At 40.2% G+C, this 15,331-nt stretch overlaps 1 protein-coding gene across 6 annotated transcripts in view; it reads left to right on the forward strand.

The window, feature by feature from the left end:
• Window positions 1–15,331, forward strand: part of LOC138446509 (uncharacterized) — a 412,831-nt gene that overhangs the window by 68,916 nt on the left and 328,584 nt on the right. For 5 of the 6 annotated variants that reach the window (XM_069601425.1, XM_069601429.1, XM_069601431.1 and 2 more), the window contains one exon: window positions 8,709–8,848. In XM_069601425.1, coding sequence (XP_069457526.1) covers window positions 8,709–8,848 — 140 coding nt within the window. The remainder of the gene's footprint in view (window positions 1–8,708; window positions 8,849–15,331) is intronic. The other variant, XM_069601426.1, reaches the window with a different exon arrangement.

Genomic DNA, 15,331 nt, shown 5'->3' on the forward strand with positions numbered 1-15,331 from the left:
CCTCAATCTTTCCCAGCATCAGGGTCTTTTCCAATGAGTTGACTGTTTGCATCAGGTGGCCAGAGTATTGGAATTTCAGCTTTAGCACCAGCCCTTCCCATGAATATTCAGGGTTGATTTCTTTTAGGATTGACTGGTTTGATCTCCTTGCTGTCCAAGGGACTCTCAAGAATTTTCTCCAACACTACAGTTTGAAAGCATCAATTCTTCAGCGCGCAGCCTTCTTTACGGTCTAACTCTCACATCCGTACATGACTACTGGAAAAACCATTGCTTGGACTCTATGAACAATAACAATAGTGCTGCTCTAATACCTTATGTTACAGCATAATGAGACCATGGATCTCTTTAGCTGGGAAAATTGGCTATAGACCAGTAGTACTTAAGAACTTAGTCTGAGTAATATAATTTTAAAAACTAGTGAAACAAGAATTTTAGTGCTTTCAAAAAGAGTAATACTAATACCTTGTATGCACATAGCACTGTGAAATTTATAAAGCATTTTCACTTTGCAGTAAAGGGTTTTGCAGAGGAGGTGGCAGAGCTCGGATGTTTAAGTGGCAAGACCTGGATTTGCTGCTCTGTGTGTTACCCATTATTGACTCAGTAAAACTCACTCAGCCAATCCAAGTCTTTTGGATTTAATGGATTTGCTTAATGGATTTATGGGTATTGTGTTCATTTGTGGCATGTAGACTCTTGATCCTAATGGTGACAAAAGCATTTGTAATGTAGATGATATATGAAAATTTTTTCCAGGTGTATTTCCATCTTTTACAAATCATGATATTTGGGGGGTTTCCTGCAGTGACCTGGGCTTCCCTTGTGGCTCAGCTGGTAAAGAATCCGCCTGCAGTGCAGGAGACCTGGGTTGGGAAGATCCCCTGGAGAAGGGAATGGCTGCCCAGTACTCCAGTCTTCTGGCCTGGAGAATTCCATGGACTGTACAGTCCATGGGGTTGCAAAGAGTCGAACATGACTGAGTGACTTTCACTTTCTGCAGTGACCTAACATACGCACATGCACTACTTATTGAGATAAACTCAGTCGACCAGTGAAAGAAGCTTTTCTAAATATCTGGAGCTTATCGAGAATATGATTTGGAGGACTCAGATCATTTTGTTTCTTCCCGAAGTGTTTAGAAGATTCCTGTGCTGCCTCTGTAGGTTGATCCTGGGACCTTGCTGTCCTTGAGTAGAAGGAAGATATGAAGTAGAGAGCAACACACAAGTTTGCTCTTCAAGACTGGGAGGATTGTGGGAATAAGAAGTCAGTTGTCAAGATCTTTGTTTCTTTTCTTTAAGGGTCTAATACAGGATAGGAAAGGGGAGGGGCTTTAGAAAGTGTCATTCGTATTGGAATAGGGATCCAAAGAAACCTTTGCTCCTTTGGACTAGTCTACTGAAGGCTGAGCCCTGCAGGAAGGTTGCAGGTGTGGGGCTGGTACAGTGGCCAGTGTGTCATATGAATAAATGCAAGTGGTGTTGAGAACTAAGCCTTTATTCTGGATCCCCTGGGCCTTTTGAGTTACTTTTTGCCCAGGGAGAGGAGGTAGAGATGCTGAGGGTCCTGGTGAACTAACAGAGGCCCTAATAGGGGACAGGGGTTCATATTTGGTGGGAACTTAAAGAAGAGGATAAATCCCTTAAGTCATGGGCTCTAGCAGTGAGTGCCAGCATGTGACCTCACATGACCAGGCAGAATCGTTTGTACTTCTGTGATCACTAGTTCATGGAGAAGCTTAGTCCAGCCACTCTTTAGAATCCAGATGACCTCATATGGCACTGAGGATCCCCTCTCCTTCTCTATCACATCATCATATATAAACCAGCCATCATCTTGGGTTGGAGAATGAGGAAGGAGAGGAGATTCCACCCAAATAGATTAAGCAGTTATTAAAGGAACTGCAGTAATTGTTGCATCAGGTCAAGTTTGCCAGTTGGGAAGTCCTTTAATTTTTTTCCCAGACTTAGAGGTTAGGGGCTTATGAGGATGATCATATGGGTTATGGAAAGAAAGTAGGAATTCCTATATTTTATCAAAGCTATTGATTAATAGAAGAACCATTATTTTATGAATTATAAAAAAGAAATAAAGCTATTTTATCAGTAAGCATTCAACTGGAGAAACAGAACTAGAAGGAGATATTGTTAAGAGAGTGAATCAGTCCCACCCAGATTATCTAGGATAATCTTTACTTAAAGTCAACTGATTTTATAAATAAGTTCATTTGTATCATTTCTTTAGATTCCACAAATAAGTGATATCATACAATATTTCACTTTCTTTGTCTTACTTTACTCATATGACAGTCTCTACATCCATCCATGTTGCTGCAAATGGCATTATTTCATTCTTTTTTAATGCCCAAATAATATTCCATTATATATATATATATTTATTTATTTATCTCATCTTTTTTATCCATTCCTCTGTTGTTGGACATTCAGGTTGCCTCCATGTCTTGGGTATTGTAAACAGTGTGAAATTGCAGGGTCATATGGCAGCTCTATTTTTAGTTTTCTAAGAAATCTCCATGATGTTTTCCATAGTGGCTGAACCAATTTATAGTCCCACCAACAGTATAGGAGGGTTCCCTTCTCTCCACACACTCTCCTGCATTTATGGTTTATGGATTTTTTTGATGACAGCTATTCTGACTGGTGTGGATGATATCTCAATGTAGTTTTGATTTGCATTTCTTTGATAATTAGCGATGTTGAACATCTTTTCATGTGCCTCTTGGCCATCTGTATGTCTTCTTTGGAGAAGTGTCTATTTAGACCTTCTGCCCATTTTTTGATTGGGTTGTTTGTTTTGATAATATTGAGCCACATGAGCTGTTTGTAAATTTTGGAGACTAATCCCTTTTCAGTCACATCATTTGCAAATATTTTCTCCAATGCTGTGGGTTGTCTTTTCATTTTGATTATGGTTTCCTTTGCTGTGTAAAAGCTTTTGAGTTTAATTGAGCCCCATTTGTTTATTTTTATTTCCATTACTCTGGGAGACAGATCAAAAAAGATACTGCTATGATTTATGTCAAAGAGTGTTCTCCCTATGTTTTCCTCTAAGAGTTTTATGATATGTAGCCTCACATTTAGGTCTTTAATTCATTTTGAGCTTATTTTTTGTTTATGGTGTTAAAGAATATTCTAATTTTATTTTTACAAAACAGAAACTGGTTCACAGTCTTAGAGAACGAACTTATGGTTATCAGGGAGAAGGGCTGGGGGAAAAGATAGAGAGTTTGGAATTGATACGTACACACTGCTATATTAAAACTGGATAGCCAACAAGGACCTGCTGTAGAGCACAGGTTCAGTTCAGTTCAGTTCAGTTCAGTCGCTCAGTCTCTTTGCAACCCCATGAATCGCAGCACGCCAGGCCTCCCTGTCCATCACCAACCCCCAGGGTTCACTCAGACTCACATCCATCGAGTCGGTGATGCCATCCAGCCATCTCATCCTCTGTCGTCCCCTTCTCCTCCTGCCCCCAATCCCTCCCAGCATCAGAGTCTTTTCAAATGAGTCAGCTCTTCGCATCAGGTGGCCAAAGTATTGGAGTTTCAGCAAGGAATTTGAAAAAGAATAGATACATGTGTGTATATCTATATACATATATAGATATATACATATATATATATGTGTTATATATATATATAACTGAGTCACTTTATTATGCACCTGAAACTAACACAGCATTGTTAATCAACTATATCCCAATATAAAATAAAAAGTTTAAAAGATATAAATGAATTTATTTTTTAAAAAGTTGACAAAAAAGTCAACTGATTATTTAATCACATCTATAAAACACCTTATAGTAACACCTAGATTAGTGTTTGAATGAATACCTGATGGTTGTAGCCTAGCCAAGTTGATACATAAAACTGACCATCAACAGCTACTGTGGCAGTCACTTTTTCACTATGAGAAAGTGAAAATGTTGGTTTCTCAGTCATGTCTGACTCTTTGTGACCCCACAGACTGTAGCCCGCCAGTCTTCTCTGTCCATGGAATTCTCCAGGCAAGAATAGTGGGTAGCCATTCCCTTTTCCACGCTGCAGTCCATGGCTTGTTGCAGTCCATGGGGTCGCAAAGAGTCGGACACGAGCGACTGAACTGAACTGATTCCCTTTTCCAGTGGATCTTCCCGACCCAGGGTTCAAACCTGGGTCTCCTTCATTACAGGCTGATTCTTTAGTGTCTGAGCCACCAGGAAAGCCATGGCAGGTTATGGAATGGCATCTCAATTTTAGGATGTTAAAATGCATAAAAAGTACATTTTAGACACAGAAGTATGGTACGTTTTCTGGGTGTGGTGTGAGTAAATTTAGAGCTCTGCTACATAATTTCATTTAGTAACTCTGGAGATTAATTAATGATTTCATAATGATTTGTAATTCTAGAGATTAGTAGTAATTTTTGACTACTCATTTGTAAACTGGAAATTTGAGATGCAAAGAAAAGGAAGTCATTTCCTGAGGGTCACTTCAGGCAGAGTTAGATATAGGAGGCAGTTTCCGCTCTCACTGTTTTTTGAGTCTAGATCTCACCATTTTATAAGAATCACGTTCTGGTGAAATGCAAATTATGATTCCCAAACTGCTGTCCCTGGTCATGTGAGGTTTCCAAAAGATATCAAAACTATTTTAGGGAGCCAAACGGAGAGAGTACATTTAATCTGAGGCAATGCGCCGTGGGCTAAATAAGATGTTAAGTTGCTTTGCTTTTGGCCAGAGTTCTATCTAGTCCCTTGGGTTACTTTGTTGTTAAATACTGATCAGAAGCTCTGATTACCAGTTAAATGGGGGGTGATGTGGACTGTTTACCTGCTTTCATTCAAATTCATTGTCCACCTTTGCTTGCTCTGCTCTATCCAAGGGAATTGTAGTTCCCAGGTTTACTTGCAAACTTACTTTATGAGTGAAGCGAAAGTGAAAGTCACTCAGTGGTATCCAACTCTTTGCAACCCCATTGACTGTATAGTCGGAAATCTCCAGGCCAGAACACTGGAGTGGGTAGCCTTTCCCTTCTCCAGGGGATCTTCAACCCAGGGATTGAACCAGGATCTCCTGCATTGCAGGCAGATTCTTTACCAACTGAGCTACCAGGGAATCCCCTAGGTTCAGCTAATGGGAGACATCAGAGAAAGTCTGGAGGGTGGAAGAGGGGGTGAAACCAGGGATCTTTCCTTTCTGTTCTGCCTTGGGCTCTGCCTCCTTCATGGGTTGTGTTTTCTTAGTGGCTCTAGCTTCCACTGGACAGTCCCTCTGTCTATAGTTCCATCTCACCGGGTGGTTCTGGTTGCTGCCAAATGGTCACAGCTTTGGACTCTTTTAACAACAACATCCCCTCTCATTGTTTCGTCAACTGTAGAATGGCAGTGGCTTCCTGCTCTTTCTGTGTTCTGCGTCATCTCACCATTTCCTGGGTTCTCCTTTAGCTCTCCTATCATCTGTGCAATAAATGCCTCCTGTTGGATCTTCTCTGTTTTAGAATACCTCCTGGTTTCTATTTTCCTCACTGGACCCCAACCGATACACAGCATTTAAAAAAAAATTATTAATTACAATGGGAAAAATAAATCCGTTATTCCTTGAGAGATATAAATTTGGGTAGATTCATCATTCTAAAGATGTCTTCCAAGAGGAAAAATATAAGAAAGATGAGAAGGCCCTTGGTAGTGGAAGGGTTGGGAAGTCCCGTGCAGTGGGGGCATATGAGGTAGTACAGAAGGGAGCCTTGGGAGCCACCATTTTCATATGAGGAAAACAAGTCCCAGAGAAATAGGGGAACTTGTCCATGGTCAGTCAGTGAGTTAGTGAATGAATAACCAGGGCCAGCATTCATTCAGCTGTTTCTACATTAGCCACAGTAGAAATGTAAGGATGTTTGCAGTCAGAGAGATCCAGTTAGAATCCTGGTTCTACTGCTCATTTGCTTTGTGACTTTGATCAAGTCACTTACTATCTCTATTCTCAGTTTTCTCATCTCTAAAATGGAGATTAACTTCACAGTGTTTGTGAAACTGAAAGAAGTTACTGTAAACATACTTGGCAGAGTGCTTGAGCAGAGCAGTGACTAAATGTGATATTCCAAGCATGATTTTTCTACAATGCTATCCAGGAATAATAAAAATTTCCAAGAAGGTGTTTTTTTAAACTTTCTTAAATTTTCTTTTTCTTTGACTAACTTGCAACAAAATGAAGTAAAAGCCACCAAAATGCTTCAGTAGTGTAATTTACTTCCTTTAAAAAATACTTGCATATATGCTGTGAACATCCTTCTCTATTCTGTCTTTAGTTACATTTCACCTTTATGACATCAGAGTGAGGATCACATTTATATGAGCTTATAGTTGCTGTGGGCCTGCTCTATGACACTTGGCAATCAGTCATCACATAGGCCTGCTTTCCTCCAGTTTCTGATTGATTACAGACCAAAATAGACCTTGTTATCCCCAAAATGATTCTTTTAGAGGTCTGCTCTTATGGGCCCATAGTCTGGAAGCTCCAAACATTTGGCCCGACTGGAAAACTGAGCTGCATGAAAAGATGTCAGCTCTGTAGTTGGTTGCATATGGGGAACTTCTTCATTTTGAAGTGAGATTGGATTTAGAAGGTTATTGTTTTTCTCATGGTTTCCATTCAGGCTGTTTCCTTATGTCTGACCATGATGCAAAGCAGGCAGTGAGCCGGCTTAGAGCTTTAGAATGGAGCACAGCTATCTATGGAAACAGGATCGTCCCCTGGTCGATGTTTTAGAATTGCTTTTATTGAAAAAATGGATGAAATAGGCTGAGGAGGGTAGGTTATGGGGTCCATACTTGTCTAACCAAGGCCACTAGAAAAGCTGCTGGATATGGTTATATTTAGAGGGTAATCAGAGGGGTTTAAATTCTGTGCAGACTACATTTCAACTCTCCATTTAAAAACACTCTTTATTTTTTTGCTTGCAGAGTATCAGAAATAGGGCCCTCAGGAAAGCTGTTCTGTGCATGACCTGGGGGTGATGGGACACCTCTATTTATGGCAAATGGCTTTGACTTCTGTGGGACTGGGTCATATTGTTACAGCTGCAAGACTAAAAAGGATTTGAATGATTATATTTTGACTAGTACTCTTCCTACACTTTTAGGAAACAGGGAAGCTTTAGTTTCTCTTTCTCTCACTCAGTCTTTCTTTACTTTTCCCCTATTCCGTCTCTCTTCCATTTCCTTCAGATCCCTGTTTTGGAGACTGTGTTGCAGTCATCTTAATTGTCATGGAATATTGTGTGCCACTCAGGGGCTGCACCTTGGTATTCTCAGCTACATGTGGAGAACTTCTTCACTTTGAAGTGAGTTTGGATCTAGAAGTTTGTTGTTTTCTTTGTGGTTTCCTTTCAGGCAGTTCCACTGTATGTGATAATGATGCAAAGCAGGCAGAGGATTGGCTTGAGTCTTTAGGATGGGCCAGAGCTATGGAAACGGCTCTTTTTCAGTTATACTATAGGCGTGCATGACTTCATTGTCAGCCCAATGACATAACTGATTATTGTCAACAAAGAAAGAATAAACAAAAGAGAATGACAAGGTAGCATATGATAAAGAACAGAAAGAGAAACAGTGTCTGTGATCATTAGATGCCAATTACATGTCTAAGTAACCTAACTTTCCATCATAGTTATTTTTGTTTGAAAACACTGGTCATTGCAGATCAGTGTACTTTGTACTCAGTAGCAGTAAAAGGACCTAATATTTACCTGTGTTTGCAATTTACTAGACACTGTACTGGGCACTCTATTTCCATTATCCTATTTAAGCCTTGAAATTAGAGATAAGAATTTATACTATGAGATAAAAATTTATACTAGTACATATGTAGATCAAGTGCTTATCACACATGCACACACACCCATACATGCAAGCACATGTATGTGCCTAAGTCTCTGTTGGAATTTTCAATTAAAAAAACTGGGATGGCAGAGAAATGGCCCCAGTTTTCAGCCTATTAAGTTAAACCAAGGAATTTGGTTCCAGCCTGTAGTAAATCATCTCTCAATACAGCCATCTTCCTGACTCATAACATACAACTGTAAACACTGAACAAAATACAAACAAATGAACCAAAAAAAAAAAAAAAAAAAAGGCAAAAAACCCCACTCTATTTGAGGACTCTGAAAACTAAATCTCAGCAGACAGATTGTTGGGGGAGGGGGACACTTGGATTAGTCACTGTGTGGTGGTGAGAGTCCCCTCCCCGCTTCTTTCTTACAGCTTTATACCAATGGTGGGTACTGTTATGGCACTATGGGCAGATAAAATCTTAATGAAAAACCAGTCCTTCTGGCTAGAGAAATCAGGAAAAGGATCCCTTGGGGGCTGGAGACTGAGGGAAAACTCAAGCGTGGAGGCTTAAATGTAAGACCTGAAACCATAAAACTCCTAGAAGAACTCCAAGTCCTGCACACCAGCTCTTTTCCAGGAGATATCAGTGACCTGGAATGAGGCAGAGTGAGAAGGGGAAGATAATGCCTGCCATCCTCTGTGGTCTTTGGAGATTATTGCAGTCAGGGTCCTTAGACATAATTTAAATCACAAAGGCTACAGCTTTCTTAAAAATTAGAAAAAATTTTTTGGCTGTACTGGGTCTGTATTGCTGCGTGGGCTTTCTCTAGTTGTGTTACGCAGGCCTCTCACTGTCATGACTTCTTTTGTTGCAGAGCAGAGGCTCCAGAGAGCAGATTTAATAGCTGTGGCACACAGGCTTCGTTGCCTTGTGGCATGTGGAATCGTCCCAGACCAGGGATCGAACTTGTGTCCCTGGCATTGGCAGGCAGATCTTCAACTACTGGACCATCAGGTCAGTCCAAGGTTACAGCTTTTAAGATAAGCAAATAGACCTCTTTTACAAAAAGACTGTGTGAGGCTTTGTGTGCTGCCTCTGTGTTGGGTCCTGTGGGGATAGCCATGGTGAGTCTGTGTGAGCCCTTTAAGAACAGTCACTGAATTTGCTAATAGTCTTCTGTGTCTAATGGATGCAAGTTGTTGACTTTCAAAGTGAAGTGTTTTGAATGTCCTTCTCTCAGGAAGTCTTAAAAGTTGGGGCTCCAGATACAGGAGTCGAAGCTCTTCACGCCTCAGGAAGAAGGTGGGAGTTGTGAGTTCCTTCTCAGTTGTGTGATGCCCTGCAGGATTGGGGTTTACGGCAAGATTGTGTATCAGCGTCACCTACTCGTTTCACTGTGTGGTTTTTCTTGCCTACCCAGTGTTTAGGAGTTCCTCAGCTGGTTTCTGAATTTCTTTCAGAGCTTATTCTTCCATATTTGACTATAGATTCATTGTGTCCATGGGAGGAGGTGAGTTCAGGAACCTCTTATGTTGCCATCTGGAATCGGAACCAGCAGTTTCTTAAAGATTGTAGGTATATGTCTACTATATGATCTGGTCATTCCAATCTTGGTGTTTACCCAAGAGAAAAAAAAGTAGCAGCTTAAGTTTGTACAAAGATTTATATGTAAATGATCACAGCAGCTTTATACATAACAAACAAAAATAAAAACAACCCAAAAGAACACAACAGGAGAATGGAAAAATAAACTGTGGTATATATAGTACAGGGGAATACCGTATGATGTGCTTGGTTGCTCAGCTGTGTCCCATTCTTTGCGATCCCATGGACTGTAACCCACCAGACTCCTCTGTCCATGGGGATTCTCCAGGAATGCTGGAGTAGGTTGCCATGCCCTCTTCCAGGGATCTTCCCAACCCAGGAATTGAACCCAGTCTCCTGCATTGCAGGTGGATTCTTTACCATCTGAGTCACCAGGGAAGCCCAAGAATACTGGAGTGGGTAACCTATCCCTTCTCCAGGGCATCTTCCTCACCCAGGAATCAAACCAGGGTCCCCTGCATTGCAGGTGGATTCTTTACCAGCTGAGCTACCAGGGAAGACTACTCGGCAAGAAAAAGGAATGAACTGTGATACACGCAGCAACACGGGTGAATCTCAAAATCATGATGATGAAAATACAGGGAACAAGAGCTTCTCAGGTGGCGCTAGTGGTACGGAATCTGCCTGCCATTGCAGAAGATGTGGGTTTGATCCCTGCGCCAGGAAGATCTCCTGGAGGAGGGCATGACAACCCACTCCAGTGTTCTTGCTTAGAGAATCCCATGGACAGAGGAGTCTGGCAAGCTACAGTCCATAGGGTCACAAGGAGTCAAACATGACTGAAGTGACTCAGCACAGCCTGGCACATAAAAAACAAAATTGTGGTTATCAGTGGGGAGAAGGAAAGAGAGAGAGGTGAGGTTGGGGTAGGGCATTAGGAAATAGAAACTACTGTGTATAAAATAAGCAAAAGGTTATGTTGAATAGCACAGGGAAATATAGCCATTTTTATAACAACTTTAACTGGAGTAGAGTCTATAAAAATACTGAATCACTATGTTGTACACCTGAAACTGATATAATATTGTAAATAAACTGTGCTTCAATAAAAAATCATTATGGTGAGTGAAAGAATCTAAGCACAGAAGAGTATACTCTGTATTAGTTCATTTATACAGAATTCTGGGAAATGTAAACTAATTTATAGTGACAGAATGTAAATCAATGGTTGCCTGGAAAAAGAGTGGAGAGAGGGAGGGATTACAAAAGGACAGGGTAAAACTTTTAGGGTGATAAAATATTATCTTTGCAGTGATTGCTTTATGGTGTATTTGTCAACACTCATCAGTTTATACAGTGTAACTATGTGCAGTTTATTGTATTTCAATAGACTTCAGTAGATTAAAAAAAAGCTATTGGAGAGATATTACAGCAAAGGATAAATAGAAATATGTTGCTCTTCTAGACAGTTCTTGAGTCTAAACTTAACACTTGAGTTTTAGTTTTTTTATATCTCTCATGTTACATTAAGCTTTCTGTAACACATCCAAGTGCAGACAATGAGTTAGAGAAGATGTCTAAGCCAGAGATACAGTATTGGATTTCAAGTAGAAAATAGCCTAAAGGTCTCAGGAGTGCATATGTTTACCTTAGGAATGCATGAGATAAAGAAAGTGTAGGATTGAGCTCTGAGTGAGTAACACCAGTAATTTCAAGGTGGGAAAAAATGAGGTGGAGCCAGCAAAGGAAGCTGAGAAGAAACATCTAATGGGGTTGAAAGAAATCCAGGAGAATGTATGGTCAGGGAAGTCGAGAGAGAAAAGTGCTTCAGAGAGGAAGGAAAGGTCACCTACGCCTAATCCTACTGAAAGCTGAGTTGAGTATAAAGTACTGTTCAAGGACTATGGGAATTGGACTTTGGAATCAGAAAAAATAATGCAAGCAGAGCCATGCAAAAACTTGCTAACATTTAACACATTTTGCCTGACTTATTCCTGAGTTAATAGGTTTCTTAGTTCAAGAAGTACAAAATTGAAAACAACTCATTAAAAAAATTTAAAGGACTAAAAAAATGAAAAGACTCGTTTAGACTATTTGACATATCACTGGGTCAGAGGTATCAAACCACATCATTACGTTTTACCTCTTTGATAGTCACCATCTTTACTGCTCCAGAAATTTTTGTTGTAAAACATTACATATTTTTACTACTATCTTTAATGTTCATGGCTAAAGGATCTCTGAGATTTGCAGCTGACCCATATACTCCGGGAATTGGTGATGGACAGGGAGGCCTGGCGTGCTGCGATTCATGGGGTCGCAAAGAGTCGGACACGACTGAGCGACTGAACTGAACTGAACATATGATGAAGTTGTGAAGCATTCTTATATTGCCAAAATGGAAAAACCAAGGCAAACTCTTGCAACAGTTGAGTTACTTGAATTACTTATAAATGGCTTACAGAGTTGGGTTTTCATGTGAAGTAACAAGGGGACGACCGAGGATGAGATGGCTGGATGGCATCACTGACTCGATGGACACGACTCTGAGTGAACTCCGGTGATGGTGATGGACAGGGAGGCCTGGCGTGCTGCGATTCATGGGGCCGCAAAGAGTTGGACATGACTGAGCGACTGAACTGAACTGAACAACCATCAACCCTTCATTAGGAAATGTTAAATTGAAATAGTAGTGTAATTCCATTTTGATTTGTATATAGAAGGATTTAAATAGTAATGCAGTATAAACAACTTTGACAGCAATCTTGATTTATACGTTCTTGAGGGGTTCAGCTAGAAGTTCAGGGTACAAAGGGCATAAAGAGAGATTGGCAAGAGCTAGAGCTGAGGAGGCAGCTGAAGGCAAGAGACTCCTCCATAGGGTGTTTCTTTCCTTTCTTACCTCACAGAAGGAGGATATCCATGTGAGGGAAAAAATTCATGGCAGCAAAAATTGCCAAAGAAATTTACTAAAGCAAAAGTTATAGAGGAATGTGAGGCAATGACAATGAACCATTTAGAGAGACAGATTCTGACTGGATGAATATACAATGCTGTCCTTTCTGAGAAGCAAGTTATATCTGCTAAGAGAAAGCTGGGAGTGAACTAAGCTTCAGCCTGTAGTCTTTATGCTGACATTTTGCCATATTTTCAGTGATGCATAGGAAATGCTATACTAGAATCATATGGTCGCATAGCTGTTGTATCCATCCAAATTATGGGAGTGCTTGGCTCTCCATACTAAGAGTTTAACACCTCCTGAGCATGCAGAGCCATCTTGGCCATACAGAGAAAACTGGCAGCATAGTCATCCCTGGGGTACAGCACTGTCCATGATGGAGGTCCATCAAGTAACAGATGCTGGAGGAAGTTAGGGTAAAGGAGGTAGCCCTGCCAGCAAGTCCTTAAAGGCTCTGGCTCAGCTGCATGGAAACCACTCTCTCTCTCTCTTTTTTAACCTTCTGGAGGCATAGATGGATTGTCCTGGCTTCCCTCACATGTAGACTCTTGTCCTTTGTGGTTTCCTTTTGTCTATGCAATTGCTTTCTATCAAGTTTATTTTAATTTCATACTCATTGGACAAAGGAGAATGCAGGATTGTGATAAGGCCGAGGAGTGGAGAAGCAGGAGCTGGAAAAGAGCTGAGGAAATGGAAGGGGGTGATTTTTTTCACCCTGCCCTGGATCCAGACCTTTTTTAGCAGGATCCCTCCTAGACAGTCCTGAGCACCCTTGAAGTCTGACTGGTTCGGGCCAGTGACTTCAGACCCTGACCCTGCAGACACAAAGCTAACAGCTGCTTTTTATACCAGAGGTTGCCAGCCTCTGGGATCTAATGCCTGTTGATCTGAGGTAGACCTCATGTAGTAATAGTAGAAATAAAGTGCACAATAAATGAAATGTTCTTGAATTATCCCCAAACCATCCTCTCCCAACTCTCCATAGAAAAATCGTCTTCTGCCTAGTTGGTCTCTGGTGCCAGAAAGGTTGGGGACTGCTGGTTTATACTATGACCTTCTGCTTCTTGGGAGCCTACAGGGCGTGAGTAGTTAACTTCAAGTAGATAAGTTATGTGACAAAGAAGAGCAATGGCTTATGAGTCAGGAGTTCCTAGTTCACTGTTTACAAGTACAATGATTGTGGGCCGGTTTCTTAAGTCTCTCCGTATCAGTTTCTCGTGTAAAATGGGAAAAGTAATATACTGTCTCTTTAAAGCATCATCCTATGGATGTGAAGATGATGTAAGTGAAAGTCCCCATAGGACTATTAAAATCTCTTAAAAAATAAAGTATAAAAGCTTTAAAAAAGTTACATTTAATTGAGACTATTTTAAATTGGTGTTTGAAATCCTTTAGGGAAGTTTCATTTTGAAATCTCTTTGTGATTCTCGTGTGGTATGAAGGCAAATCTAAGTGTGCCCTCTGTAAACAGAGCTCAGTGAAATGGAACATCCAGGCAGTGAGAGTTAAGGGACAGTACCAGGTAAGCAAAGAGAGAAAGGCTGTTTTGACTACAGGAACTATTGGGTTGGCCAAAGAGTTCATTCAAGTTTTCCATAACAGCTTATGGAAACCCAAACTAACTTTCTGGTCAGGCCAATATAACATGTATAGTGAGGAAAAACAGACTTTGGAAAATAGGTCTGTGTGGGTGTGTAATCTTCCTAGGATAGAAGTTACCAATGGTTGTGGTGTGAATGGATTAAAGTAATGTTGGTCTGGTTTAGTCCCCTTGGTAGAAGGTATAGCTCTGGATGGCCACCATAAATCTGCCTAGACCTGTCAGTAGACCTGTTTACATGCTTTCGGTGGCATTCATACTATCCTCAGAAGAACTGAGGTTAGGTACTTTCTGAAAATTAAAATTTCATCATCATTTTGAAATTCTTGATATGAACCAGTTTGGTTGGTTTTGAAACACATACTACCAGCAGACCTTTTAATTTAAAGTAAGAGGAAGAGCTTAGATTCACTAAAATAGCTTTAGTGCTTATACATTTTTGAATGATTATAAAATGTTAAAAAATTTAATCACCTGTTGGTGCAAAGTTTCTCTTTGATGGTGACCAAGAATTCTGAAGAGATCATGGTTTAAAAAGTCTGTGTCAGAAAGCACATAGTTAACTTATTCATAAAATCTTACATGAAAAAGTTATGTTCAAAGGAGCATACTTAGATTTTGTATTAAAAATCTGAAAAGATCTTATTTGGAAATTTTAAGTATTTCAATACTTACTATCTTCCTGAATACTTTTACTTTGTTTTGAAGTCATGAATACATAATATAAGGAAACTGAAAGGATTTCCCTTCAGGTTGCCTGCAGTTTCACCATTGTGCCATTTTCTCTGAGTGCTATAACATGACAGTATTGGGAAACAGTGATTTTACCTGTCTTGTCATCAAGTTTTCAGGGAGTTGGCTAGTGTCTTAACCCATCAGCTTAACTCCTTGCCAAGAATTCTTTATGTCTTTTCTTTATGTTATGAACAGATTTTGCTCTAAAGTTCTTGTAGGTCAAAGTAGTTGTTAGGGTGTATGGAGACAGAGATTGTGGATAGCAAATGTGAATTTCTCAATTCACTCCATCCTCAATTCTACCCTTCGAAAAACAGCTTAAGCCACATGGCCATTACAGTGAAAGATCATTGTTGATCAAAAACAAAATGTTTCTCCCACTAGCTGGTTTTTTTTTTTTTTTTTTGAGGCTTCTCTTAATTTTTGTAGAAAATGCCTTGCAACTGGAATTCAGAGTTCTTCTGGCCCTGAAAGGGATGGCAATTGGCTGGTGGGTATGTACTTCCATTTCAGAGTTACTAGACTGTGGAGTTCCTACAGTGAGGAAACCCTTCTGCTGGAGAACTGTATAGTGGAAATTTTAGGAATCTTTCTGCCTGAAGTAAATTACTTCATACTGGACTTCAAGTTCTTAGGCCCAAATTTGAGTTTCAAAAAT

Source organism: Ovis canadensis, chromosome 10 (genome assembly GCF_042477335.2).
Source record: "Ovis canadensis isolate MfBH-ARS-UI-01 breed Bighorn chromosome 10, ARS-UI_OviCan_v2, whole genome shotgun sequence".
Lineage (NCBI taxonomy): Eukaryota > Metazoa > Chordata > Mammalia > Artiodactyla > Bovidae > Ovis > Ovis canadensis.